The sequence below is a fragment of the Stegostoma tigrinum genome, chromosome 24 (genome assembly GCF_030684315.1).
Source record: "Stegostoma tigrinum isolate sSteTig4 chromosome 24, sSteTig4.hap1, whole genome shotgun sequence".
NCBI lineage: Eukaryota > Metazoa > Chordata > Chondrichthyes > Orectolobiformes > Stegostomatidae > Stegostoma > Stegostoma tigrinum.
In genome coordinates this window covers 30,354,647-30,380,957 of record NC_081377.1, presented here as the reverse complement: position 1 = coordinate 30,380,957, position 26,311 = coordinate 30,354,647, and the positions used below count along the sequence as shown (strand labels likewise).

Below are 26,311 nucleotides of genomic sequence, written 5' to 3'. Positions count from 1 at the left end.
TTTGCTGAACAGGATATCACATTTATTACTGAGAAGTGATTAATAATGAAGAAAGGGTAAATTCCCAGCTTTTCACTGTTGATGAGGAGTGAAAAAAAATTAAGCAGTTTTTGTTTTTCCAAAGTTCAGTGTCCAAAAAAAATTCCTTACAGTATTCCTTTAGTCCAGTCTTTTTTTTTTAATTAGGTGGATGTAGACTTAATTGGCAGCAATTTAAAAAAATGTTCACCTTAACTGTTGTGAACAGGAACCATTTTAATTTTTTTTCAACGGAAGGAGGGACAACAGAGAAGTAACAGCTCTTTCCTGGAGCATTTTCAAAACGAAACGAGCAGCATTTGCAGGAAAAGGTGGGGTGGGGCTGCAGTTCCCAAAACGGCCTGGATGCTTTAATTTGGGCTCCATAAATTAAGCTCAAGTTGGAGAAGGAAATCTATCCACATGCTGACCCAGCTGTGCGATGCCTTTTCGATGCTGTGAGGCCACTGATTTCTTTTCCAAGGAAATATATTTAAATGCAGCCCATGAACCATAAAAATCAAAAATTGATTTTAATTTTTTTCAAACAGAAGGAAAACAAGTTGTACCACTTTGTAAAGTCACAACTGATAATTGAAAGGTTTTTTTTTTAAACATTTTTTCCCCCACCTAGTTCTTGCTATCGTTCCCAAAGTTCTATAGAAGACGATTAACGTCTGACAACTACAAGTCTGAAAGTCGTAGAATTCACTGAAAATGAAAGAAGGTGCGTGGGAAGGGAGGGGACAGGACAGGAAGAGGGATCTTCATTATCACTCAATTTCTTGAAGAAAATTCAGGACATGACATTTTAGGTCGACGTCACATTTCCAGAGAATACATCGTTACTTGACACGACCTTGACGTTCCTGTAAAGAAAAGACAAAGGTTTAATCCAGTTATTTAAGATGGCTTATGTTTAGTGACAGCAAAATACAAACTGCACAATTAGAAACATTGAGGGAAAAACCCTTTACAATGAAGATGGTTAGAACAGAATGCTGTGTTGTTGAATCAGGAGTCCGTAAGTTGTTTTCAAAGGGGCAGGTTCATATACTTCAGTATTTTTTTTCAAAACTATGGAATAAGGAACTGAACTGCTTTATTTGCACATAAAACGAAAAGCACAAATTCTATGGAGTGTGTCTATCTCAGTACAAAGAGATAGAGTACAAGATACAGTACAAGATTCCGTTCATTATCAGCTAGGTCACAATATACCTAGAATCTGCATTCCCTGATGATGGCAATTAAAATCTGCTAAAGCCCCTTTTGGGTGTGTTGGTTAGGGTTAGTGTGAAACTAATACATAAAAGTTATTAAACCTGTGGCTATGTGCTGTATTATCAACTGGCAGACACAGGAAGTCAAGTGCAAATATGTCTAATTTCTTCAAATCTCCAAACACCTCACTATATCTATGTTTAAATACTTCTGAGAGGCTATCATCTATGTAGGAAAACATGGTCACAATTTGCACACAGCACGTTCTCATAAAACAAATAAGACATTGTCAAATTATCTACTTCTGGTGTTTCCAATTAAGGAAGATTGTTGACCAAAACAGCAAGGACATTGTTATAACAAAGTAACAGTCCTCTCGGACCCTCGTGAGGTGGTGAATGCGTTGCATGTGCAGGGTGGAGAATACAGAAAGCAGGATCATGCAGGTGAAAGGAGGGGTGGAAAATTTCAGCTAAGAATTAAAACCCCAAGTATCAGTGGTTCCTGCTCGGAAGTGTGGGTGTTAGATGAGTTTGGGACAAATGTAAGGCTCTCATAATAGAAAGATTGGTACTTGTTAAATAATTTGACTGAACAGGACAGCACAAACCAGCCTTACAAGCCACATCAGGGCAGAACTAGGTTAGAGGTTAGGTGGCATGTTTTATGTACCAGCATGAACCTGTGAAACAGGTTAACAGGTTATGTATTGAAACTTGATCTACTTAGTTCCTTAAATTGAAAACTGGAGCCATTCCTGGTTGAGGGAGATACCTCATGCTGAAAAATAAGCAGTACTGACTCTTGGGCTAGCTTTGATCAGTTAAGGGGATTGAAGACAAAGTTGTCAGAGCTTTTCTGCAGTCTGTCTGGGCTTCTCCTCTCTTTTAAGAGTACCCAGTCCTCAAAAGTAGTGTAGAGGGGAGTGTCTGTATTGTGATGCATCAGATATCACAACTGTGTGGAATAAGCAAGTCAGACCAGTAAGTTTTTACCCTTGTTTCATATGTTTTTAACTCCTTACATAAAGGATGACCTTTTAGGACGATGCAGGAGCAATCCTGGACACCTTACATCCAACCAAAGGAAAATCATATTTAGAGACTAGTACAGACAGGAAAATAACATGTGACATTGGAATGACAATTTCTAATTATTTCTTTAACCCTAGCAGCAATTTGAGGTAATTCCAGTCTTCCTGGACTTATCAGTCCAACATGTATTTAGTTCATGCCGATTAATAAGCTCACAGTGATGATGCCATTTGTAAGGTAGTACCTTCACCTCAATGCTAACCATTTTGATAACACTAACTCACTTTTTTTTTTAAACAAGACTGGTAGCTCAAGCTTCAATCCTATACTAATATATCCAAACTTTGGTTTGAATTTAAAGGCAGACTTTAAAAACATGAGCTTTTAGTTCTTTTACCCTCTTTCCCACCATCTATTTAAGGGAGGAGATAGCAATGGCAGAAGCAAATTGGGACCTAGTTTTCATCAAACTATCAATTCCTTGCTTTCAAAGGCCAGAAAACAAACTCCAAATACAGTATTATGAACCAGCATTATGTTCAATTTTGATATGGTCATTCAAAATGTATTACTTGTAAGGTTTGTAACTTCAGACCTAGGATGACTAGGTCATTTTGGGCTACATTAGAACTATTTATTTGCTTTGTTTTATTGGGACTCATTACTCATCTATACTATCAAGATCCCAGGACACGTTAAAAGAACACAGCATTCCTACACATGGCACCATGCTTATGTGTTACTCAAACCAGATGCATTAGACACAATACACTGATTACTTTCCAAGGTACAGACTTTTTGTGATTGGCTCTCTGGATCTTTATTACAAAGTTTAATAAGTGTCAATATTTTCCTTTTGGGTGAGGTGTTAGCAACTGCACCCAAGCGAAGCGGCACCCGTGTGTGCGCGCGTGTGTGTTGTGGGGGGGGGGGGGGGGGGGGGAGAAGAGGTGAGGTGGGGGCACTTCTGTCAGCACCCTGAAAGAGCAAATTTCCACTTTCTTGCTTTTCCCAACAGTTGTGCACAATTGCTTTTCAAATAGTTATTCTTTGAAAATTACAACTGAATCTGTTTCCACCAGTTTGTGTGCTCTAGAGTGTAACATTTTGCTGAGGTAAAAATAAAACCCAAAGTCCTCTATAAGCTACTGTATTATTGTTTTTAAATTATGCACAAATGTGCAAAGTTGAGGATCGTGAATCTTTAAAAAAATCAGTTTACAGCTAATCACTGCAAGTATATTAGCAGAGTTTGATTATACCGACAATCATTTTTCCTCTTATCCCAACCAATGCCTTTTTCAGAGAAAGGCACATCTGGGCTATTTTTTCAGGTGCTTACTTCACACATTTAAGTTTTTTTTCTCAACGTTTTTGTTGCATCAGTCCATACTGCAGCTTATTGAACACAGATTCAGAAACTGCAAACTACTTTCCCAGGTTATGAAGCAGAAGCCACTGGCTTGTAATAGTGACATCACCAGCAGGCTACCCCACAGGGCACATCCCACATTTCACATATACTCCATAGCACTCACCAGGGCCCACTATTTGAGGGGAAAAAAAAATACAAATTACAGTCCAGTCAATCTAAGCTCAGAAAGGCAGACAGACTGTACTGGAATTCTATCAGTACAATAGCAAAAATTAATCTGGAAGCTCAGACTGTATGCTGAAGAACATATCTTGTATGAGACATGTCAATGTGATTGCTACTTATGATTTATTAAAACAGTATATTTTGCAAGTGCAGCAGGCCTTCCCAAAATATTCTGGTGCAACCTGGTGAAAAACTGAATAGAAATTGGAATCTAGATATCAGACATCAATACTGAATAAGCAGGAGTTGAATTTAAAGCCTAGTGTCATAAAACCACATTTCCTATTTTGTTCAGACAGGTCCTTGAAGGAAGAAATTAATCGTTGGGAACTATTAAAAAGATTTGCCCCCACATGTCGTAGTGTGCCTAAAGTTTAACAAGTTTTGTTTAATTAAACCGCATTTGTTTCACAAAAAAAAACACATAATACTAACTCTTTAGATGAACAATATTCTTAAGCATCTCCACCAGAGTGCAAGTGTTTTTTGCATAGTTTGACATTTTCCTGTCTATATATGTTTAAGTGATGTGAGAAATTCAAAGAAATTAGGTTTCCTGAAACCCAGGGTAAACCAATAAATTATAATCACACTTATAAAATTCTGAATGTACTTATTGTATCAATTATTGTTGCTATTTGCCACTGACTGATCAGTATTTTACAGCTTAAAGCTCTTGGGGAAATTAAAAAATATTGTATTAAATCCAAGCCAAATTTGTATTTATTATTGCTCTCCACATATGTTATTGAGTATCCCAACTTTTGTAATGCTGCGTGCACAGAAAGAGAAATATGTATCTGCTAACACAACTGATACAAAATTAACCCTGTTTCAAGACCAGATCTAATTGTCTTTGTTTTTCCCTGCTCAGCCAGTTCAATCTCATGACATTTTGCTGTAGTATGTACTTGCACAAGCATCAAATTCTTTACGTAAGGAATATACAAGAAGAGACGTCTTGTTACAGTTGTGCAGGAAACCGATAAGACCACACCTGCATAGAGCTGTGTTTTCAGGTGAACAGTACACTAGGATGAAGGGCTTGTCATATCACAGAATTACAAAATTGCCAAAGAACAGAGAAGGCCACGAGGCAAGGTTGAACAGGTTTGGCATGCGCTCATCGGAGTTTAGAAAAATGGGAAGTGACTTTATTGAAATATCAGATTTTGAACTGAGACATTGATCTCCTCCTGGGAGAATCCAAAATTGGGACAAATTATTTTAAAATAAGGGGTCACCCATTTAAAAGTGATGAGAAAGAGTTTCTTCTGGAGGGAGGGTGGGTTGTTGAATAGTTTCAAAGCTGAGTTAAGAAAGATCTTTACACTACAACAGAAGGCAAGCAGGAAAATAAGAGTTAAAACCACAATCAAATCAGGCATGATCCTATTGAATGCAAAGCAGGAGAGCGGGTCCAAATGGTCTCCTCCTGCTCCTATTGCTGATGATTTTTAATTTGTTAATTTCTATAACCACAATTTGCAATCTCAATTCAAGTACTTTCAATTATCAAAATAAATCTAAAGACCCATATATATCTGCAAAAATTGAAGATTTAGTATCTCAGCAAAACCAAACACTGGAATCACCACTTAGTTCTGTAACTTGCTAGGAGGAAAGGCATACATTCTTATACACACAAGTGAATGCAGACTCAGTTGAACCAATCAAAGATAGAAAACAGAAGCACATGTAGGTCATTCAGCCCTTTTGAGTCTGCTCTACCATTCAATATGATCATGGCTCATCATTTAATTCAGTATCCTGTTCCCAATTTCTTCCAATACACTTTGATCCCTTTAGCCCTAAGAATTATGTCTAACTCCTTCTTGAAAACATTCAGTGTTTTGGTCTCAAATGCTTTCTGTTGCAGAGATCTCCAGACTTTCTGGGTTAAGAAATTTCTCATTTCAGTCCTAAATTACTTTCTCCAAATCCTTAGGTGAGCCCTGCTTCTGGATTACCTTGTCATAAGGAACATCCTTCCTGCACCTACCCTGTCAAGTCCCGTTAGAATTTTATAGGATTCTATGAGATCCCCACCTCATTATTCTAAACTGCAGTGAACATAATCCTAACCAATTCAGTCTCTTTTCATACAACAGTCCTGCCATCCCACGAATCAGCCTGGTTAACTTGCATTGCACTCCCTCCACAACCAAAACATCTTTCTTCAGGTAAAGAGATCAAAACTGCACACAATAACTCCAGGTGTGGTCTCACCAAGGTGCTGTACAATTGCAGCAAGACATTCCTCTTCCTGTATTCAAACAGGAAGGGCAACATATCACTTGCCTCCTTCATCTATATGCTTACTTGGAGCAAGTGTTATTCAATGACATCCAGGTCTCCTTGTATCTTCCCTCTTCCCCGAGCCCATCAGATAATAACCTAGCAACCTGATTTTGCTACTGAGTGGACAGCCTTACATTTATCCATGCTTTTCTTCATCTGCCATGTATTTGCCCAGTCATTCAACTTAAGATCATATTGCAGCATTTCTGTATCTACCTCACAGTTCACCTTCCTTTGTGTTGTCTGTAAACATTAACATATATCGTGAATAGTTGGGTCCGAATACTGACCTCGACAATAACCCATAGACAAGGGCTCCAGTCAGAAAAAGACCCATTTATGCCCGTTTTTTTCCTGTCTGCCAGCCAGGTCTCTATCCACGTCAGGACATTACCTCCCAATCCCAAGTGTTTTAATTTTACATGGGGCCTTCGAAAGCCTTCAGGAAATCCAAGTAAACCACATCCACTGGATCCCCATCATCATGAGTTACCTCAAAAAATTCTAATAGATTTGCCATCCATGGACTTGTCTAATCCTATCACTCAGTTTTCCAAATGCTCTATTATTAAATCTTTTTTACAAGTCAACCCTAGCATTTACCCCATTACTGTTGTCAGGCTAAGTAGTCTATAATTTTATTTCTCACTACCTTCTTTCTTCAATATTGGGGTTACAGCTACCCTCCAACCCATTGCAGTGGTCTCAGAGTCGATAGAATCTTGGAAGATGACCAATATATCAACTATTCCTACGGTCACTTTAAGTACTGTGGGGTATAAATTATTGTGCCCTGCTGATTCATCAGTATTTAATCCTAACTGTCCACCAAGATTTCTTTCCCCATCCAGATAGTTTTCAGTTCCTCTATCCCTCAAGGTCCCTTTTCTCAATATTTTTAGGACAATTGTGTCACACTTTATGAAGGCAAAAGTAATGTATGTATTTAGTTGGTCTGCCATCTCTATTCTGCATTACAAGTTTTACTGTTTCTGACTGTTAAAGGGACTTACATTTGTCTTCATGAATCATTTGCCTTCATATATGTGTAGAAGTTAAGTTTGTATATTTTGCTAATATAGTATTCTCAATCTATTTTGCCCTCTCAATCTCTTTGCTCTACATCACTGAAGTCTGAACTGCTCCCACTCCTAAGGTCTGTTACTTGTTTGACCAATTTGTTTGCAGTTCCTTGGATCTAATATTCTTCCTAATTTTCCTCATTAGCCATGGTCTAAGCCTAAGCTCTAATTTATCATAATCAACTTGCACCTCATACCATTATAGTTTCCTTTATTTAGATCGAAGAGTCCAAATTAACTACGTCACTCTATCTTAATGAAGAATTCGATCACATTATTGTCACTGCTCCACAAGGGGCCTTGCACAACTAGACTGCCAATTATTCTCTCATTACAGAAAATGAGTTGAGGATAGCCCATTCTCTAGTTGGTTCCTCAAGATCTTTATCCAGAAAAACATTTCATACAAACTCCATGAATTCCATTTTCTACTCTTGCCTATTTAGATGCAGTCCTTCCTGACTAAGTGTACATATTTCCTCTAAAACCAATCAATGCTAACATCCTTCATTCTTTCTTATCTACCTATTATTACCACCCCCATAGTTGCATGCCAAAACCTTTTCTTGGTTATCAAAATGATTTAAGTTTAATCACTGAACTACAAAGGGCTGGCTATTCAAATATAAGGTACAACATGGCAAAACAAAGGTTTCCAATTAATGACTTAGGAAAGAAGGGCCTTCCTTTACAGGTTCCAGGTGTAAATTCGAGTTTCCTGACCCAAAAGTACAATCAGGAGACAAGTCTTTCTTGACAATATTGTGTTGTCCACTTGCAATACAGTCAGTCAAATACTTAACAATAACAATAAAACTTGCTGACTTTAAGTATTTGAGAGTTTATGTGGATCAAAAGGTTGATCAGTGTTAGTTTGCTGTGTACAAATTCCAGTTTCTTGCATTTCAACAACGTTTCATTACTTTTACAGCCAATGAAATCCCAGAAAGTAATTACCAAAGTGAAAGCAATGAATTCATGCAGGCACATCCATTTGCAATACAGAGAAGAAAGGGGATTGATATTAGAATGACATCAGAAAGAGGCCATCAAATGGTCTATGTTGGTATTTATTCTCTCCAAGACCATCTTTCCCTTGCTGCCTCATCTCAGTCGATCAGAATAATCTTCTATTCCTGGTCTCCTTTGTATTTTATTTGTCTTCTCCTTAAATGAATTTTGCTATTCACAATTCCTCCCTACACCTACCCTATCAAAACCTTTCATAATCTTAATGAGCACCCAGGTCATACCTAAGCCACTCCTTTCAAGGAAGACATATAGATACACTCTCCTAGCTTTAGATCACAAGACAAATGTTTTAATTTAGCAAACTGTACCAATTCTAGAAGCCCACTCATTTTAATACTGGATGAGTACTGTGTTGTTCTATTTTGTATTAGTGGTCATGCTTTACAACACAATGAAGGATGTGTTTAGCAGGTTGCAGGAAGATATCAAGGCGGATCACCAGTTTCACAAAACGTGGTTGTTTCTGCCGCAGTCAGCTGTGTGGACACGGTTAGTTATGCGAGCTGCTCAAGGCCCACACATCTGAAAACAGCAGCTTTTTAGTCTGCGTATAAATGGTGTGTGTCCCAAGTATAATTGACAGGTTTAGTTAGGTGTTTGTAGAATTCAAACTCTAATATAAACAATGCAGCCCATTTGTAAATACATCTCAGTAATTGGTGAAGCAAATATTTCAAAAAAAACACATTGAAAAACCATTATTTCTATCTAGAAGGCCAAAGGCAATAAAGGGCATCTCCAACATACGTGCCCTCCTGGCTTAGAAATATGTTGCTGTTCCTCCAACATCACAGTCAAAATCTTGCAAGTCCATTCCTAGCCACACAATGGGTGTGCTTACTACAGAGACACTGCAGCACTTTAAGGCAGTGCTCACTACAATCTTCTCAAGAGCAGTTCGATAGTGCTGAACTCACCGATACTCACATCGTATGAATAAATAAAAATACCAGCAACTATCAGGATTGGTTAATTTTCATATCAAGATTTCATACTACACTAAATTACTGGTGGTCCCAAAAAGTGCACGACTTTTTTCAAAAACATTTCAGCTACTTCATACAACCAAAAATAGTTTCCATTTCAGTTTAATTGCACACCTACCCAGATTAATGCCAGTCTGGAGACCTACCCAAAATCAAACAGAAACCCCACAATACCTTTTGTTCTAAGGCACTAACACTGATTGGACCTTGTTTCATGGATACCAAACAGCAAGTATCAATTTATCTGATTTCAAGTACTACCTCGGACTACCTTGTTATTTAGTTTCATTGCAAGTCCAGAAGGTGGTCAATATATTTTTCAAACTGCAAATATATTTCATATTGCACAGAGTGCCATTATTTGTACCATTTACAACATTCTCAAAGCATAGATCAGTAATTCATTACATAGGAACTCCTTTCCTTAAAATGATATAGTTTCTCAATCTATTGTTTTCAATAGACCCCTCCAGTTCAGTCCTATATAAAATTTCATCAGCAGTTACTAAAACCTAAGTTTTCTCCTCCTGGGTGAAACTGGTTTTCTTTATTAAAAAAAACACAAGTAATGTGTTTTCACTTACAGAAATGCAGCATATCATTCTCACAGGCACGAGTTCAAGAAATTACCTCAAGAATTCTAATACTTTAGGATTGAGTCCTGTAAAATTTAACCTCCAGCTCCACACAAACTCCATTACAAGATTCATGGATACTCAATGTACTGCAGTAACAAATTAGCAAGTCAGCATTTTATTTTTTCCCCAAGGCAGAGACATAATCACTAATTGTACTAGCTTCTTTCTTCAACGGCTTATTTGGGCTCAGGAGTACACAACATATTTAAAACTTTCAGGCCATTAATCAAGTAATTCTTAAGAAAACAAGAGGACATTATTTCTCTGTTGCAGCATAAATATTCCCCTTGTTTTGGTTACTCATTTGCCTTTGCAGTATTCAGTTAGTGCATGCAGCTGCATTTTCAGTTTTCGGCAGGCCTAATGCCCAACTTTGCTGTTAGCACTCGATTTATTTTATAGAGAAATGCTTGTTTGTATCATGTGCGTACACAGATTACAGAAAAGGTTTGGTGAATTAAGTGCAACAGGTGATTTAAATGGGTACCAGATTGGCATTGCATACATTCAAGAGTCTTGCCAATGGAATTGTCAAGGTCTCAAATTTATATTTGGAAGCAAAAAGAGGAATATTAAAACAAGATACTATGGATACGACCACATTGTTTTGAGATGTCCTGACATGACCAGTCACTACATAAATAGTTAATCAGTTTAATTTCTTCAGTCCTCTATCCAAGTAGATGCACAAATGACTTCCAAGGTGGTGCTGAAACAGCCGATTGGACAGGGTGAGAGAAAAAAAATAAATCAGGAAAACCTGGAATTGAGAGCCACAGCAACCATAGAGGATTTGCAAATCAGGATCACAGTTTAGAATTCTCTGAAAGTTTAAATTCATCAGCATAAATGTTTCAGCTTAAGAAGCCAAGCTGGTTCTCGGAAAAGACAATCACAGACCTACATTTCCAAATCATGCAATCATAGGAACTGCAAACTGCATTACAATAAATTAAGTACTTCTGAAGTAGTCATTTTTACACCATAGTAAAGTGACCATTATTTTGCATACAACAAGCTTCCACAAAAAGCTAGTTGATGAGCCATTAACTGTTTCTGTGATGTTGATTGGTGTACAAGTATTGATCAGGATGTTAAAGAAACACCACAGGAGTCACCCTGCAGCCTAATGGTATCAACGTGGACTTCGAGCTTCAAAATCTCCCCTTCCCCCACTGCATCCCTAAACCAGCCCAGCTCTTCCCCTCCACCCACTGCATCCCCAAACCAGTCCAACCTGTCTCTGCCTCCCTAACCTGTTCTTCCTCCCACCCCAAGCCGCACCCCCATCTCCTACCTACTAACCTCATCCCACCTCCTTGACCTGTCCGCCTTCCCTGGACTGACCTATCCCCTCCCTACCTCCCCACCTATACTCTCCTCTCCACCTATCTTCTTTTCTCTCCATCTTCAGTCCGCCTCCCCCTCTCTCCCTATTTATTCCAGAACCCTCACTCCATCCCCCTCTCTGATGAAGGGTCTAGGCCCGAAACGTCAGCTTTTGTGCTCCTGAGATGCTGCTTGGCCTGCTGTGTTCATCCAGCCTCACATTTTATTATCTGGGAGTCAACCTAAAGTAGTTCTAAATGGGGCCTTGGTTTAACCTCTCATCTGAAAGGCTTGCCTTTGGTTTTGAATCAGACCAGATGATTAAAGTCCCCTAGTTCTGAATGAGGCAAAAGTAATTTCAAACTAGTTTCAATTTTGAGCAAAAGCTACAGTATTCTCACAGAAGAGCTGGTGGTGTGTATGGCAAATGGCAGTCCCAATACACAGGAACACGAGGTTAAGCTTCAGATGCATTGCTCATGCGTCCTTACATAACAGGTGTTGAAATTTATTTCCAAGTGTCAAAGAGGACAATATTTTATTCTTAAATAGGCTCTCAACAGTAGAGATTCTTATAGTTTTAAGGTGTTCACAAATACAGTAGAATAGCAATCAAGTGAAAAAAATTAAGTAACTGGAAAAGGTGCAGGACGCAAGTGATTACAAAACAGACAAATGAAGCTAGGGCACATTTTAGATTATTCCCTTGCTAAGTGACTGAAACAATTATCAAACTCTGCTCTGAAAAGTAAACATCAGGTTCTTTATAAAAAGGTACACAGGGCTGAGCAGAGTTTTAGCAGCTATTTCAATCTGAATCACCGCAAAGCACTTTCTAAATGTGATTTCAGTCAAATATCACCTAACTTGAATCAATGATCCACGTTGGATAACTGGAGGAAATACTTGCACTTAGAACTGTAGCACATCTAAACAGTAAACAATTAAGAATGCTGATTGATGCACTGATTTACTGGCCTAGCTGACCAATGCCAGTGCTTATACTTGGCATTAGCACTCTCCATGATTCCCCATCTTACTCTTTCAGACTATCCTTCTATTCCTATCAGGATGCTGAGAACACTTTGCCATGTAAATTAGTCCTTTTTTTTTTGCAAGGTCCCACAAAGAAAAAGAGAGATACATTTTGTACACTTTAATCAGTGTCATGGTACTTAAGCATCCAAAGAGTGCCCTCACATAACACTCAAGTGTAGGCAGTGACAGTGTGAAGGCTGAACCCCCAAGCTTCTGACCTCAGAACAATGCAGTATGGAAAAGGACAATTTCCACAAAAAGCACTTTTCAGTTTCAACATAAGAAGGGTTATAGATGTTGTTGTGTTTGCCAAGCTGGGAGGTTTGATGGCAGACGTTTGTCTTGCTCTTGTCTTGTGTCAGTTCAAATTTATATGGACTGGTTTTTGCTGCTTCTGGTAGGTGCCTGTTCTGGCTATTCGTTGTCATGGTTGGTGTATTGGGTCTAATTCAATGTGTTTGTTGATGGAGTCCGCGGACGAATACCAAGCCTCCAAGAACTCCCTGGCTGTCCTCTGTTTGGCTTGTCCAAGGATAGCAGTGTTGTCCTGATTCAAAGTGTGACTTTTCTTGTCTGTTGAAACCAATAAAAATTTGCCTACAAAAAAGGTCTTTACCAGGAATGGTTACCCCGCCAGAGTTTCATCCATAGGTGCCAAGCCAACAAATGACACAACTAGGACACAACAAAACCCAAAACAATAAACTCTTATATAAAAAAACCCTCAGAACTGACAGCCAGACTACTTAGACCATGAGGAGTCATACAGCACACAAACTGGCAGCCACACTAAGACAGCAACTGAACAGAGTTAAAGTCCCAAAAGATACCATAGACCAGACAAAGATAATGGGAACTGCAGATGCTGGAGAATTCCAAGATAATAAAATGTGAGGCTGGATGAACACAGCAGGCCAAGCAGCATCTCAGGAGCACAAAAGCTGACGTTTCGGGCCTAGACCCTTCATCAGAGAGGGGGATGGGGAGAGGGAGCTGGAATAAATAGGGAGAGAGGGGGAGGCGGACCGAAGATGGAGAGTAAAGAAGATAGGTGGAGAGAGTATAGGTGGGGAGGTAGGGAGGGGATAGGTCAGTCCAGGGAAGACGGACAGGTCAAGGAGGTGGGATGAGGTTGGTAGGTAGCTGGGGGTGCGGCTTGGTGTGGGAGGAAGGGATGGGTGAGAGGAAGAACCGGTTAGGGAGGCAGAGACAGGTTGGACTGGTTTTGGGATGCAGTGGGTGGGGGGGAAAGCTGGGCTGGTTGTGTGGTGCAGTGGGGGGAGGGGACGAACTAGGCTGGTTTAGGGATGCAGGGTTCCCAGGCGGAATATGAGTTGCTGTTCCTGCAACCTTCGGGTGGCATCATTGTGGCAGTGCAGGAGGCCCACGATGGACAATATGGGCCTCCTGCACTGCCACAATGATGCCACCCGAAGGTTGCAGGAACAGCAACTCATATTCCGCTTGGGAACCCTGCAGCCATGTGGTATCAATGTGGACTTCACCAGTTTCAAAATCTCCCCTTCCCCTACTGCATCCCTAAACCAGCCTAGTTCGTCCCCTCCCCCCACTGCACCACACAACCAGCCCAGCTCTTCCCCCCCACCCACTGCATCCCAAAACCAGTCCAACCTGTCTCTGCCTCCCTAACCGGTTCTTCCTCTCACCCATCCCTTCCTCCCACACCAAGCCGCACCCCCAGCTACCTACTAACCTCATCCCACCTCCTTGACCTGTCCGTCTTCCCTGGACTGACCTATCCCCTCCCTACCTCCCCACCTATACTCTCTCCACCTATCTTCTTTACTCTCCATCTTCGGTCCGCCTCCCCCTCTCTCCCTATTTATTCCAGCTCCCTCTCCCCACCCCCCTCTCTGATGAAGGGTCTAGGCCTGAAACGTCAGCTTTTGTGCTCCTGAGATGCTGCTTGGCCTGCTGTGTTCATCCAGCCTCACATTTTATTATCATAGACCAGACAAATGTAGTTTATAAGACACCATGCGGAGACTGCAAAGAATACTACGGGGGACCAACAAGCAGACAACTAGCAACATGTATCCACGAACACCAGCTAGCAACTAAACGACATGACCAGATGTCCTTTGTTTCAATACACACAGACTACACTTTCAACTGGGACAACGCTATCATTGGACAAACCAAAGGACAGCCAGGGAATTCTTGGAGGCTTGGCATTCATCCACCGACTCCATCAACAAACACATTGAATTAGACCTGATATACCGACCATGACAACACACAGCCGGAACAGGCACCTACCAGAAGCAGCAAAAGCCAGACCATACAAATTTGAACCGGCACAAAACAACAGCGCGTCATCGGAGCTCTACAGCACTGACGATATCACCTAGTAAGGGGACGAAACGTCTGCTAATCAAACGTCCCAGCTCGGCAAACACCAACATCTACAACCAGCACCCAAGCTACAAATCTTCACTCAAAACCTGAATAGGAAGGGTTAGGTTGAAAGTAAGGACTCTCAACCCCACCTAAACTTTGGGACAATAGTTTCCAGTGCAGTTTGATATTATTCATGACAACATGGTACCCAGAACCCATTTGATTCAAATTGCAGGGCACTTTCTTTGGTGATGTGAAACTGGTCCTACGCAAAATTTCCCAAGCTGACTGCATCTTTCCCCTGGCTGCAGTATTGCATTGGTGCATAGTTTTAACTCAAGTGCACACAGATGGAAACACCAGTTGCCTCAGAGCATGAAAGACATAGCCCAGACAAAACATTTTTTCAACTTCTTCAAAATATTTCGTTCAAGTATTTTCCAAAATGATTACCCCTTTTTGATTAATTAATTTGAACTGGACTTTAGTACTCTTTTTTCCTGACAAGGACAATACTTATTGCCCATCCTCAGTGACCTTGAGAAAGCTCACATGGCAGTGTTCTTAAACAATTAGATTATATGATCTAGCAAAGATGCTCCCAGCAATACTTTATTCCAGATTTTGGCTTAATAACGTGCATTCAAGTCAAGACTGCAAGTGACATTGAGGTGATAGTGTGCCCCATCACCATAATGTACTTATCCTTCTGAATGATGCGGCTGTACCACCAAAGCAGCCTTTTTGGAAGTTAGCACAATGCCTCAATGTAAATAATACACTGCAATAACAATACAGATTTAAGATATTCAAGTGCATGGATGGGATGCCAATCATTTGGCCAGCTTTGCCCATTAGAATATGGAATTTGTGATGCAGCATTTTAGATACAATAATAAATTGCTTACAATATCTGCTTTTGACTGCCTGACTCAGCGCATGACCATAACTGAGACTGTCATCCAGCTGCTGGTGCTCTTGATGCATGTAACTGAAGGATGGGACATGGCCCACATCATTCAATGTCAGGCATCTCACAAACTGATCAGGCATAGCACACATTTCACTGTGCCCAACTTAGAGGGTACAAATAATGGTTTTTGTCTTCCATACAGCAGCACTGTGGTTTTCACCAACTCTATTTCACTTCACAGATGCTGTCAGACTTGTTGAGCATTTCCAACAATTTCAGTATTCACGTCAATGGTGAAAACCCAGAGACTAATCCACTGTACCATTTCTGATCACCAAAAATTTCGGATGTCCTTTACATCCAATTGAAATGCTTGGTCTGTTATATTTTCCTATATTACAAAAGGAGGGAGAATAGAAAGCACGCAAACATTTCAGGGAAATTTGCATGGGAAATGTATATTTAAATCCGGTCAAGAACTGCATCCAAATCCTTTAAACAAATTTACGTACAGCAATCATTAGACTCTGCAAGTGGTTATATTTCACTAATCTTATTTGATTAATTATTTAGTGAGAAGAAAAATCACATTTCAGCCAATATATTTTTATTGTATGATACACTTCTGTGACACCCAGAATTCATTCCCTTGAATTTTCTCACCACTTCAGCCTACTCTCAACTCAATTGCTTTCAAGACTCCAGCCAAGTCTGAATGGGCAAAATCTATAGCGTTAATGCAGGGAGAATAGTCACTATTCAAGAGACATTAAACAATTCTTATCCATTCCATAACCTTTATGTAAATTCTAGTGGCATTACTTAGATATATCTAATTCTTGTAGCCATCAATTCAGACAGAATGAGAACCAACAGGGTTTAAGTAAACAGGATGTTTGTCTGTTTTTAAAAAAGAACTTAACACTATTCAAAAAGTTTGCAGGTAATTCCAAAGTTGACAATTTTCAGCGTATCAGTCTTCGAATTAACATTTTTTAGCAGGACCAACCTTTTTAACACACTCCTCCTCCTCTTGACGTTTTTCGTAATGAGAAAAGTCATCAAAGATAGAGGTTGTATGCTTGTAACTGGCAATAATTTTCAGAACCTGCTTGGCTTTTTCCAAGGGCACCTCCTGAGTGTCTCGGGAGTTGGTGACAGGTTTATTCTCATTGTTTTCCAGGCGAATGTGCCGCAGTTGACTATTGGGCACGTCCTTCACAAATATCCACCTCACATCAAAACGTCCTTTCCACTTGTCCTGAGACCACACCCCAGCACAAGTGTTGTAGTCCACAGTTGACTTCATCTCTGCAACACCACAGAAGTGGCCACTTCCATTAACGCTAAACAAGAGGTAAACAGGGCCCTTGCCATTCATCGTACGATAGGCAGAATCCAGTCTCTTATTGCCATGCTCGGTACTACACCAAATGGAATATTTAATAGAGCGATGGATGTCATCCTCAGAGTAGCTCTTAATGATGAAAACTCGTCCATGTTTGGGATTCCAGTCAAAATCCTTGGGGTTATAGTTGTTCACAGATCTCAGTTTCTCCAAGACTGGATGAGCTTCCACAGAAGTGGAATTTGAATTCCCATGTGACAGTCCAATGCCTCCAGCATCCACTCCGTTCTGGCCAAATCCAGCTGCCCGGTTGCGAGGTGCAACCCAGCGATTTGGTTGTGGTTGCTGTTGCACTGGCTGTGGTGGCACCTGCTGCTGTTGGCCTGAGGAAACCTGTTGTGGTTGCATATTCACCACCTGTTGGTTCACTGGCAGGGGAGGTGGCTGGCCTTGCTGCTGGCTGTTTGTTTGAGTCGATGGTGGAGGAGTGCTTTTGGCCACATTTGCCTTGTTATCCCAGGTACCAATATCCATATTATGTTTAATTGGAGGTGGTGGAAGGGATGGTCCAGCAGCCCCACCTTTTGCCTTCTTGGGTTGGGGTTTTGCTGGCTTGCTTGCAATGTCTGCCCATGAAGTTGGCTTCGGGGGTGCAATAGTAGTTGGTGGCATGGGATTAGAAGGTATTGCATTACTTGAAATAGTCGATGTAGGATTACTCCCAACAGCAGAGCCTACCATTTTAGATACGTTATTCACAACCTCACCACCACTTATCTTCAGTCCTGCCATACCTTGGTCAATGCTATTCATACCCGGTGCTTTATTCAGTGTCTCATTCGTAAAAGCTGATTGCCCATCCATCATTGCTCCGCCCAGAGAGCTGGGAGGGTAAGCATAGCTGCTGGGGCTATATCCTGAGCTCTGAGTGGACTGTCCCTGAGAACTGCTGGTCCCCCAAGCTGAGAAGTCCACGCCACTAGGAAAGAAGTTAAACCCATGCTGGCTCAGGAAAGGAGTGTTCCCCAAAGTTCCTGGCTGTCCAAACATTGCATCAGGTAGAAAGTGATGCTCTCCGTTACTCAGTTGTCCATATGACGTCAGATAGGGCATAGGTGGATCCCCTCCTGTTGACCAGGCAGCCTCGCTTAATGAATACTGAAACCCTATAGATGGGCTATAGTAACTTGGCAGGTAGGAATCAGACATGGCAGTGTAGGTATTGTTCTGTTAAAACAAAGTAAAAACATTCAATAAGCAACACCGTACAAAGAATAAGGAACCATAAAGAATCTAATTAAAGTCTCATTTAATTCCAAAACTTCAGTCACACTGCTACCAGAATGCAAGTGCTCAGCACTGTTACGTGAATTTCTCTAACACATTTTAAAATAAGCGTGCATGCATATGCATTTAACCATCAACACCACAAGGAATGTAGAAAAACTCCCCAGGAGTCTTTAGGCTATACAGAGGATGCAGTTAGGCCCCAAGAATAAAACTTAATCCTGATAAAGATATCATCTGGAATTACATTCACTAGTACATTTTCTTGGCTTTGTTTTATATTTTAAAACAATAAACTTTGAAACTATGAGAAATTTATACCTTGCGTAAGTTGGCTAAAAGAGAGTGGGTTCTTAGGTTACTCTTCCTTAAATTTCCTAAAGTCTCCACACTAATGCTGTAACTGAAGGGTTAAGGATTCCAAAGCTACTCCTTCCCAATGATCTCCCAAATTACTTTCCTTCTCAAGCATAACTTGATGGTGGGAACTCAATGCAAGGAAATCATTTGCATGCTTGCATCTTTAATATTAAAGACCATTACCATGTCTAATTTACCATCCAAAATTTCTCATTATCAGTGCCGATCTGAACCCAAGAAGAGTATCTTCAGCTTGCTCATCTGCTTTAAAACATTCCTTAAAAATTAGCACCATGATCAAGCTTTTGGTTGCATGTTCCAATAGCTCCTTATGTAGTTAAGTGCCATTTTTTTCTTTTCCAACAATCCTATGAAAGAGCCTCAGGGCTTTTAACTAAAAGATGCTAATTAAAGTTCTCGATGCAATGACTTCCCTTACTTGGTACCAATATCCCTCACCTATAAGAGTACAAACACTGCTTAAAAATGTAAAATTCTTTCACTTCTGTTCAAATCACACAAACTTGACTCATTTCAAGAAAAAGAGAGAAACAAAAAGCACAAGTGTTGCAGAAGATTAAAATAAATCACTTCACAATGAATGGGTTAACATAAAACCAATGGAACAAAATTCATCTAATTATAAAGAATCTTTTTTTAAATAAATAGCTTTAAACGATTTTGCTTGATCAAGTGGTTTTATAATTCTGCAAAGTAATTTGGCCATGAACGTCTCTACAGAAGTGCATAAATGTATCCTTTGTTCAGACTGAAGCTCAAACTATATGCACAATTATTCTACATTCTAATTACAAGACTGTAATGGAGACATGACACAACTCTTTCATTGATTCCTGCATACACAACTTCCATTAGGCATTCATTTGTAAAGTTGATATCACAAAAGGTGGCCAACAGTTGCAGCACTCACAGAAGAGAATGAAGAACTGTTGTTTTATTAGGAGGAGGAAATGCTTGAGCGTTGCAATTGCGATCACCAAATTGAACAGTACGATCAACTTCCAACTAAATAAAGCATCAGGCGCTCAGGAAGGGAAATTACTCATGCGAACTTATCTTTGATCTAGTATATCTAATCCAAGCTAACAGCTTGGGAAGGGGATCTGGGATTTCCCCAATTTCACCCAGGCATTTAATAAAATGACCACGGCACTAAAAATTGACTAGAAAAGCCATTCCATGTAAATTAGCAAGCAACTAGACCAGTGGTAGCATTGACAATTTGGAGTAAGTGATACAATGATTAGGATATTTGACAAATAGCAGCCAACATAAATGGATATTATGCCAGTGTCACGTTTAAAGACTTTTTGATCCTTTTTCCACAGTGGAAAGGATATTGAGACTCAACTTTGAAACGCCTTTTTAAAAAAGTGAATATGCATTGGGTTGAGAGAAAACTGTCCACAGACTGCTTGCATTTCGAGAACATGTATTCAAACCAGATTGCTCCTTAGTATGAGTGCTATCATGATCTCACCTCAGGTGCACTGAAAAAGTATTCACTTGCTCGGGATGGAATATTCTGCTGAGCTTTGCATTAAGTAGGTTTTTGGGGTTTGGGGGGGTCTGGTGTAGAATAGAAAAGATGGAGTTGGTCAATGAGCAGTACTACAGTGGTCAGATACCAAAACAATTTTCTCCAAGGGGCAGGAAAGCCCACCTGTATGTCTGCAGCTGTTGCTAGACCCAACAACTTCAGGCAAGATTTAAACAAAACATTGCAAGAATAGGTTTGGTCAGAAGGAAAATACAACAAGGTAGTTGTGTTTTTACGAATAAATGGCAATCCATTAAATGTAGACGGAGCAAGGCATAAGTTGCCAACTTTCCCTTTTTAAAAAAAAGTTTGCTTCTGAAATTGCTGCAAGAATAAAAGTACAAGACATGGCAATGGGGCATTTATCATCACTAAATGGAATTATCTGGGTATATGCCAGGCTGTACAAAATCTGGATAAGATCAACTCAGTACAGTCCCAGTGTTACAAGTTTATTGCGGCCTAAATGGCAAAGTACTGCCTAAACTATTGGGGAGCTTTCAGAAAACATTTCAGAATGAAGCAGCTTGTTGAAATGTACCCTCAAAGATCACCAAAGCTCTTTGAAATATAGGTAAATAACTTCCATCCTAAGATCAACCAACTTTCTTGCCCTTTGCTTGTGTTTTAATTCTTCTCATTCCAAGTAACTACAATCTTAATAGCCTGCCTCAAACAATCTGAAGACAACCTTTGATACATCTGGTTCAAAACACATTTAGATCATCTTTGTACAGACTGATGTATCACAGACTGACAAACCAAAGTTAGTTCTCCACAGGAGAGATTTCAAAATAGTTACAACAATAAAGCATGAATATTCCCATTCAATAATGACAGTCATTATTTCTCACCCTGCCAGTCATTGATTTCTAAAGATACAATTATAGAGGCTAACTGCAACAGTATTTTTTCACAACTCAATGTCTGATTAGGTCCCTAATGCTTCCACCCTCTAGACAGTCTAACTCTCCCTCTGAGCAAACAAATAATATTAGAGGAAATTCATGAAGAGTGATAGCAGAATTTTTTTTCAGATAAATCACAGGTACTGAACGTCCCAAAGCCAAGTTAAATGCGCTTCAGGAAGAGAAAAATCATAGAATTAACATCAAGAGATTACATACAATATTGCTGTGTAAACATGGGTTTTTAAACTCTAGATTTCAGCATAACTTCTAATCAAATGGAAAACTTTCAATTTATCAATAAACTACTGGAAGGTAGACTTAGATGTGGGATGATGTACAAACAACTGTTGCATGAAGGCTCAATACAAACTGAGAAAATCTGCTGTATTTATCCCCAAACAACTTGTCTCCATTACTAGTACTTGTACTTGATCAGGAAAACACTCTTTCAGGGGGATAATCTAAGGTGCTCACTCAGTGCTGTCGTGATGGAATGCTGTATTGCTTGAGATGCTGTCTGAGATTAAGCATTAAATCAAGGCCACACGTTCCTGTTCAAAAGGAATTTTTTTTTAAAAAATTCCACTGGAGCACTTACAAAGTAGTCCTCGAATAACTTTGGTAATCATCTTCCTTCAACTAGCAATTCTACCAGTTTTCCTTGCCTTTTATGGGATTTTGCACGGTGTAAATTGATCATTGCATATGCATGCATAAGAGAATTCATTGCAGAGAGAACCGGATGTAAAAAATAGACAGACATACTCGTGAAATGTTAAGATGCCACAAATTCTAAGGTTGCTAATTAATATAATGACCTTGTGAATGGTCTAACTTTGCAATTTGTTCACAGTATATTAATTTGATATGATGAACTATTTTGCATCAGGCTGGGAGAAAATCTTGTGTTATTCTGGTATCAGAGCAAACAGACGAGGGACATGACTTGGCCCTATTAGCATCCTTCACTCAGGAATAATAACTGACCGAAGAGTTCCTACTATTGGAAATCAGTTAGAGTCTCCAAATTGCAAACAATAACCAGGGAGTTCTGCTAGCACGTAGATGCATGGGTTTCAAAAGGAAACTCAGGGTCAGTTGTGATATTTGTTAGCAACAATTTCCAATATAGAGTGCCTTTAATGCAAACTTTAAAAAATAGGTTATAAGAAGTGTAAAGTGGAGAGATGGAGAGGTGAATAGCCTGTCAAACAATGCCAAAATACCCAAATTAAAATTGACGGAGATAACTGAAATTGCAATCCTGCACTGGTCAACATCTCCAAGGGAAGGCAAAGAATTGAAGAAAATACTTGAGAGAAAATCGAGTGGTCCTCTATGGAAAACAGTTCCTGTTTCTAAACCTTAGTCTACTATTTGCACCTTGTCTGCTCTTCAGGTTCCAAGAAAATAAAGTTCCCAATTCTGGAAGTGAGCTGGAATTGGGCTGTGAACTGAAATATTAACAGAAAAATGCAAAAGCCTACAACACAGATACATATGAACAAAAGTATCCAGGAACAATGATAATGGCTAGACACAGCAAATCCTTCTACCCTGAAAAGGAATGAATCGAGCAAAGTCGCAAAGAAAGAAAATTTATGTTTGAATTCATACTGACAAATTTCCACCTAACCAAGGAAACCAGCCAACAAATTAATTTCACCATACTTGGCAAGGCATTGCCAACATTTTTCTACAATACAGAGCTGCTCCCACTACACACATCACAATCTCCAATGTATCATATTCATAAAATCAATGAAATATCATCCAAAGACCTCAACTCCCAGCTCAAATCGCTAATAAAATTCTTACACACTTACCTGCCTGGTCTGAGTGCTCAAATAAGGCTCAAAGTCATCATCATTTAGTGCATCCTTTTGATGAACAGCTCCATTTTGTACTATAACAGAATTCGAGGGGGAAAAGATTGAATAAAAATTGGGAATATTAGACAATCAACATATGTTAGATCTGGAAAACACAAGCTTACACAGAATTAAACAAAAAAATTCAATCTCTTGCCTCCCTTCCAATTACTTCTCTCGTGAAGTCTGAAGTCGGAGGCAATTGTCAGCAAGTAGAGAATGAGACAATCCCACTCCAATCTGCAGTAGACACCTACTCCTGCACATCCAACCAAGAGTTCAGTCAGCATGACTCACTGGCTCAACATGCAGCATATTTACTCAATAGGTCAGGCAAGCACATGCTGCAGGCATTCAAAGATACAACATTCCTGCCTAGATAAACTCAGGGCCTAAGAATAGGAGTTTGACTTTTTCATTTTATGTTTTCATTAACTGGGCATTTTTTAGGAACAAACTGAGGCATCTTAAAAGGAATAAGTGCCTAAACTACCTTTTCAAGTAAATACAGTGGGTGAAGTAAAATAGAGGGCGCTATTACACACAACAGATCACCAGTCCTTAATGAAGAAATACAATAAGTAAAATTTTGTAATTGGTCAGCTGATAATCACACTGTGTAGTACTTAGTCAGACATCTTAAAGTTCTAATCTGGACTAAATTACCCAACCTCTGCTTGAACACTAATAAGAGAATCTACAATTTCCCTCAATCTTGGGCTACGAAGGGATCAGTCAGGATTTCTGAACAATACTCCTGATCATTATTCAGTGATACTCCTGTTGGAAAATGCTCAGTCTGAATGTCAACTAGATCCAGATTTCATTTGGTTGTGATGGCTTTCCCAGTTGAACAACTTGACAAAAAAAAATCCTAGATTCACACTTGAGGAACAGCCAATTTGAGTTTTATCCGAGTGAGTCAGAATCTTATAGAAAGTAAGGTTTTGTTTGCTCAGAAGGAAGGATGAAAAAACAAACTAGAAAGAGAAAACAAGTTTTAAAAGTTAGTTCATATCTAAGACATATTCAGGCAGAGAACATTATAAATTCTGACCAAGCTAAGACATTATTTTAATTGAGAATGGAAATTTCTTTTTCAATAAGCCAATGAATCCAAAAGGCCCTGTAGCAAACACTGTGGGAAATGACCCACATGCTTTTACAAACATAAATGTAAACCAACAGAAGCATTTGTAAATCTGCTGGCCATGTATTAATAGCTCAAACAGCTAAGCTATCAGAAAATCCAAAAGGATCTTTCCTTAGACTTGATATCGTTAACTGAAGAATGTGACGATCAATAATAAAAGGCCTTTTATTTTAATTCACTATGAATCGTGGCTCTTACAAGATTTGCTTGTATATTTATACTTTCCTTCATTATTAAACATTTTTACCGTATGCTCAAGGCTTATGACCAGGTAGCATTTTGGTGCAGCAAAACATGGTTGTTCCTGGAATGGTCTGCAAGAGTGCTGTAAATTGTCTGAGGGGTGATTTAGCACTCAAGTAATGAAGTTGAGATGGAAAGTTACATGCTATATGGCAGAAGATCATATCTCAGACAAACATTCCATATCAGGGACAGGTTTGGGAGGTACACATTTATCAGCGTGAGTAGCAATGTCACTAAAAATGTAACAGTGGTGTTTAGCTTTCCAGTGATACAAAATGGTTCACATCTCAAGTTGACGTAAACGAGCTTGTGGCAAAAAGTGAAAACAAAAGCTGAAAATGGGAAACTTGTAACCTAAGTGAAACCAAAGAAGGGTAGTTCCAGGGTCTAGCAGAAGGCAGCACCAAAGCAAGAATAACTGGCCAACTCATCTATAGTTGTGAAGAATGGTCACTTGACCCAAAACATTAACTCTTGATTTTTCTCCATGTGCTGCCAGACCTGACGTTTCTTCCAAGCAATTTGTTTTTCACTCTACAACAAACCTAGTTATTTACTAATATAACAACAATTCATGAATTTTTCACAACTGAACTCCACAAAAATTCAATACAAACTTGAGAGAATGACAAAAATGTAGGTCTTTCATAAACATTGGAAGTTTAAATGAATTTACATATGGGGCAATCTTTTTAATTAACAAACATGCTGCAGACACTTGGTTGCAACACATTAAAGTCATTCAACAAAAAATTGTGAAATGTTCTCCCCTCCCCCAATGAAGGGAGTGTCATGCAAATACATTTTGTACAATTCTTCTTAAATTCTCAGTGTTAAATGAACAGGTTTTCAAAATCTGAACCATCCAAAAAGTAGTTACCACCATAATTTCTTTGCTGAAAAAAATTATAATGAAGATACCAATGAAATGCATTAGTCATTCTTCCTGTTCATGGGATAAACGTGTATTTTATATCAGGGCTCTTTATAAATAATAAAACTCACCTCAAAATTCTCCTCCCGCCCCCCAAAACCACCCCCTCGCCCTCTAAATTTGCAAACGGTGGGAAGAAAGGATATGAGTGAGACTTGAGGCCGTTAAAACTCAGCGATTGGCTACTTAGTCTGACTGGAGGTCTAGGCATCGAGGCCTGCGCTGCTTCCTTTTCTCACTCACAAGCCTTCCTGATCGCCGATACAGATCGATCAGGAGGAATTAGTTGAATAAAGTGCCCGCACCAGCACCTCCTGCGAGCTGGCCACCATTTTAAAATAAAACACACACGACTAGCCGAGACTGCAGCAGGGAGGCGGCCACATACATTCTTACCTTTATTTCCTTGGCCTTTCGGTCTCTGGACCAGCCGGTTTCCGGGCGGACGAAAGAGAGAAGAACGGGAGGGAGATGGCGGGATAGGGAAAAAAGAAAAAAAACATATTAATCGAGTGCCGAGGCTGCGGCCTTATTCAAAGGGCGGGGGGGGGGGGGGGGATCTACAAACCACCCCCGCGGTCTGATTCACCGGTGGGTGGTGCAAAGGAGATAGGAGTAGGTTTTATATCCTTACCTGGTCCAGGACGCTGGTGGCCGACATTTCTTCATGAACCGAGGCCGGGGGGAGGGGTGGGGGAAGGGGAAGGGTGGGAAGGGAGGGGGTTAAAGAGTGAGGTACTCGGGCCCCGAGGCTGTGGGCTGGGCTCCAGCGGCCTGCACAGCGCGCTGACTGAACGGGCTGCGGGAGGGCGCCGCGCGGCTGAGGATTTAATAAATATATTTTTTTTCCTCTCTCCGACCGAGCGAGCGCACAGACAGGATCCCGGGAGTTGGAGGTGCTCAATCCTCGCTGCCGCTGGTAAGGAAGGGCCTTATTTCAAGAAACCCGTCCGAACGATTTGGCTCCGGTCCCAGCCTGCCTCGCTCGTTCCCTTCCTGCCTCCGTCTCTCACAGACACACAATGGCCGATCCGCTCACATGGGCCGCAGCGGAAACCCAGCGTCGCTCGCCCGCCCGCGCACT

At 40.1% G+C, this 26,311-nt stretch overlaps 1 protein-coding gene across 1 annotated transcript; it reads right to left on the bottom strand.

Moving 5' to 3' along the window:
• On the bottom strand, positions 1-26,311 carry ythdf2 (YTH N6-methyladenosine RNA binding protein F2). The gene is made up of 5 exons (XM_059654327.1): positions 25,862-26,311; positions 25,624-25,648; positions 22,850-22,929; positions 16,566-18,131; positions 1-887 (listed from the first exon to the last, which is right to left on the bottom strand). The coding sequence occupies exons 1-5, from the start codon at positions 25,886-25,888 to the stop codon at positions 864-866; spliced, it is 1,722 nt and encodes a 573-aa protein (XP_059510310.1). The 5' UTR covers positions 25,889-26,311; the 3' UTR covers positions 1-863.

Bases quoted from the DNA above. Each gene is read 5' to 3' on its own strand.
- ythdf2 (XM_059654327.1), bottom strand. From the start codon at position 25,888: ATGTCGGCCACCAGCGTCCTGGACCAG. The intron at 25,649-25,861 runs GTAAGGATATAA...CGGCTGGTCCAG, and splicing joins CCACCAGCGTCCTGGACCAG to AGACCGAAAGGCCAAGGAAA. The intron at 22,930-25,623 runs GTAAGAATGTAT...ATTCTGTTATAG, and splicing joins GAAAGGCCAAGGAAATAAAG to TACAAAATGGAGCTGTTCAT.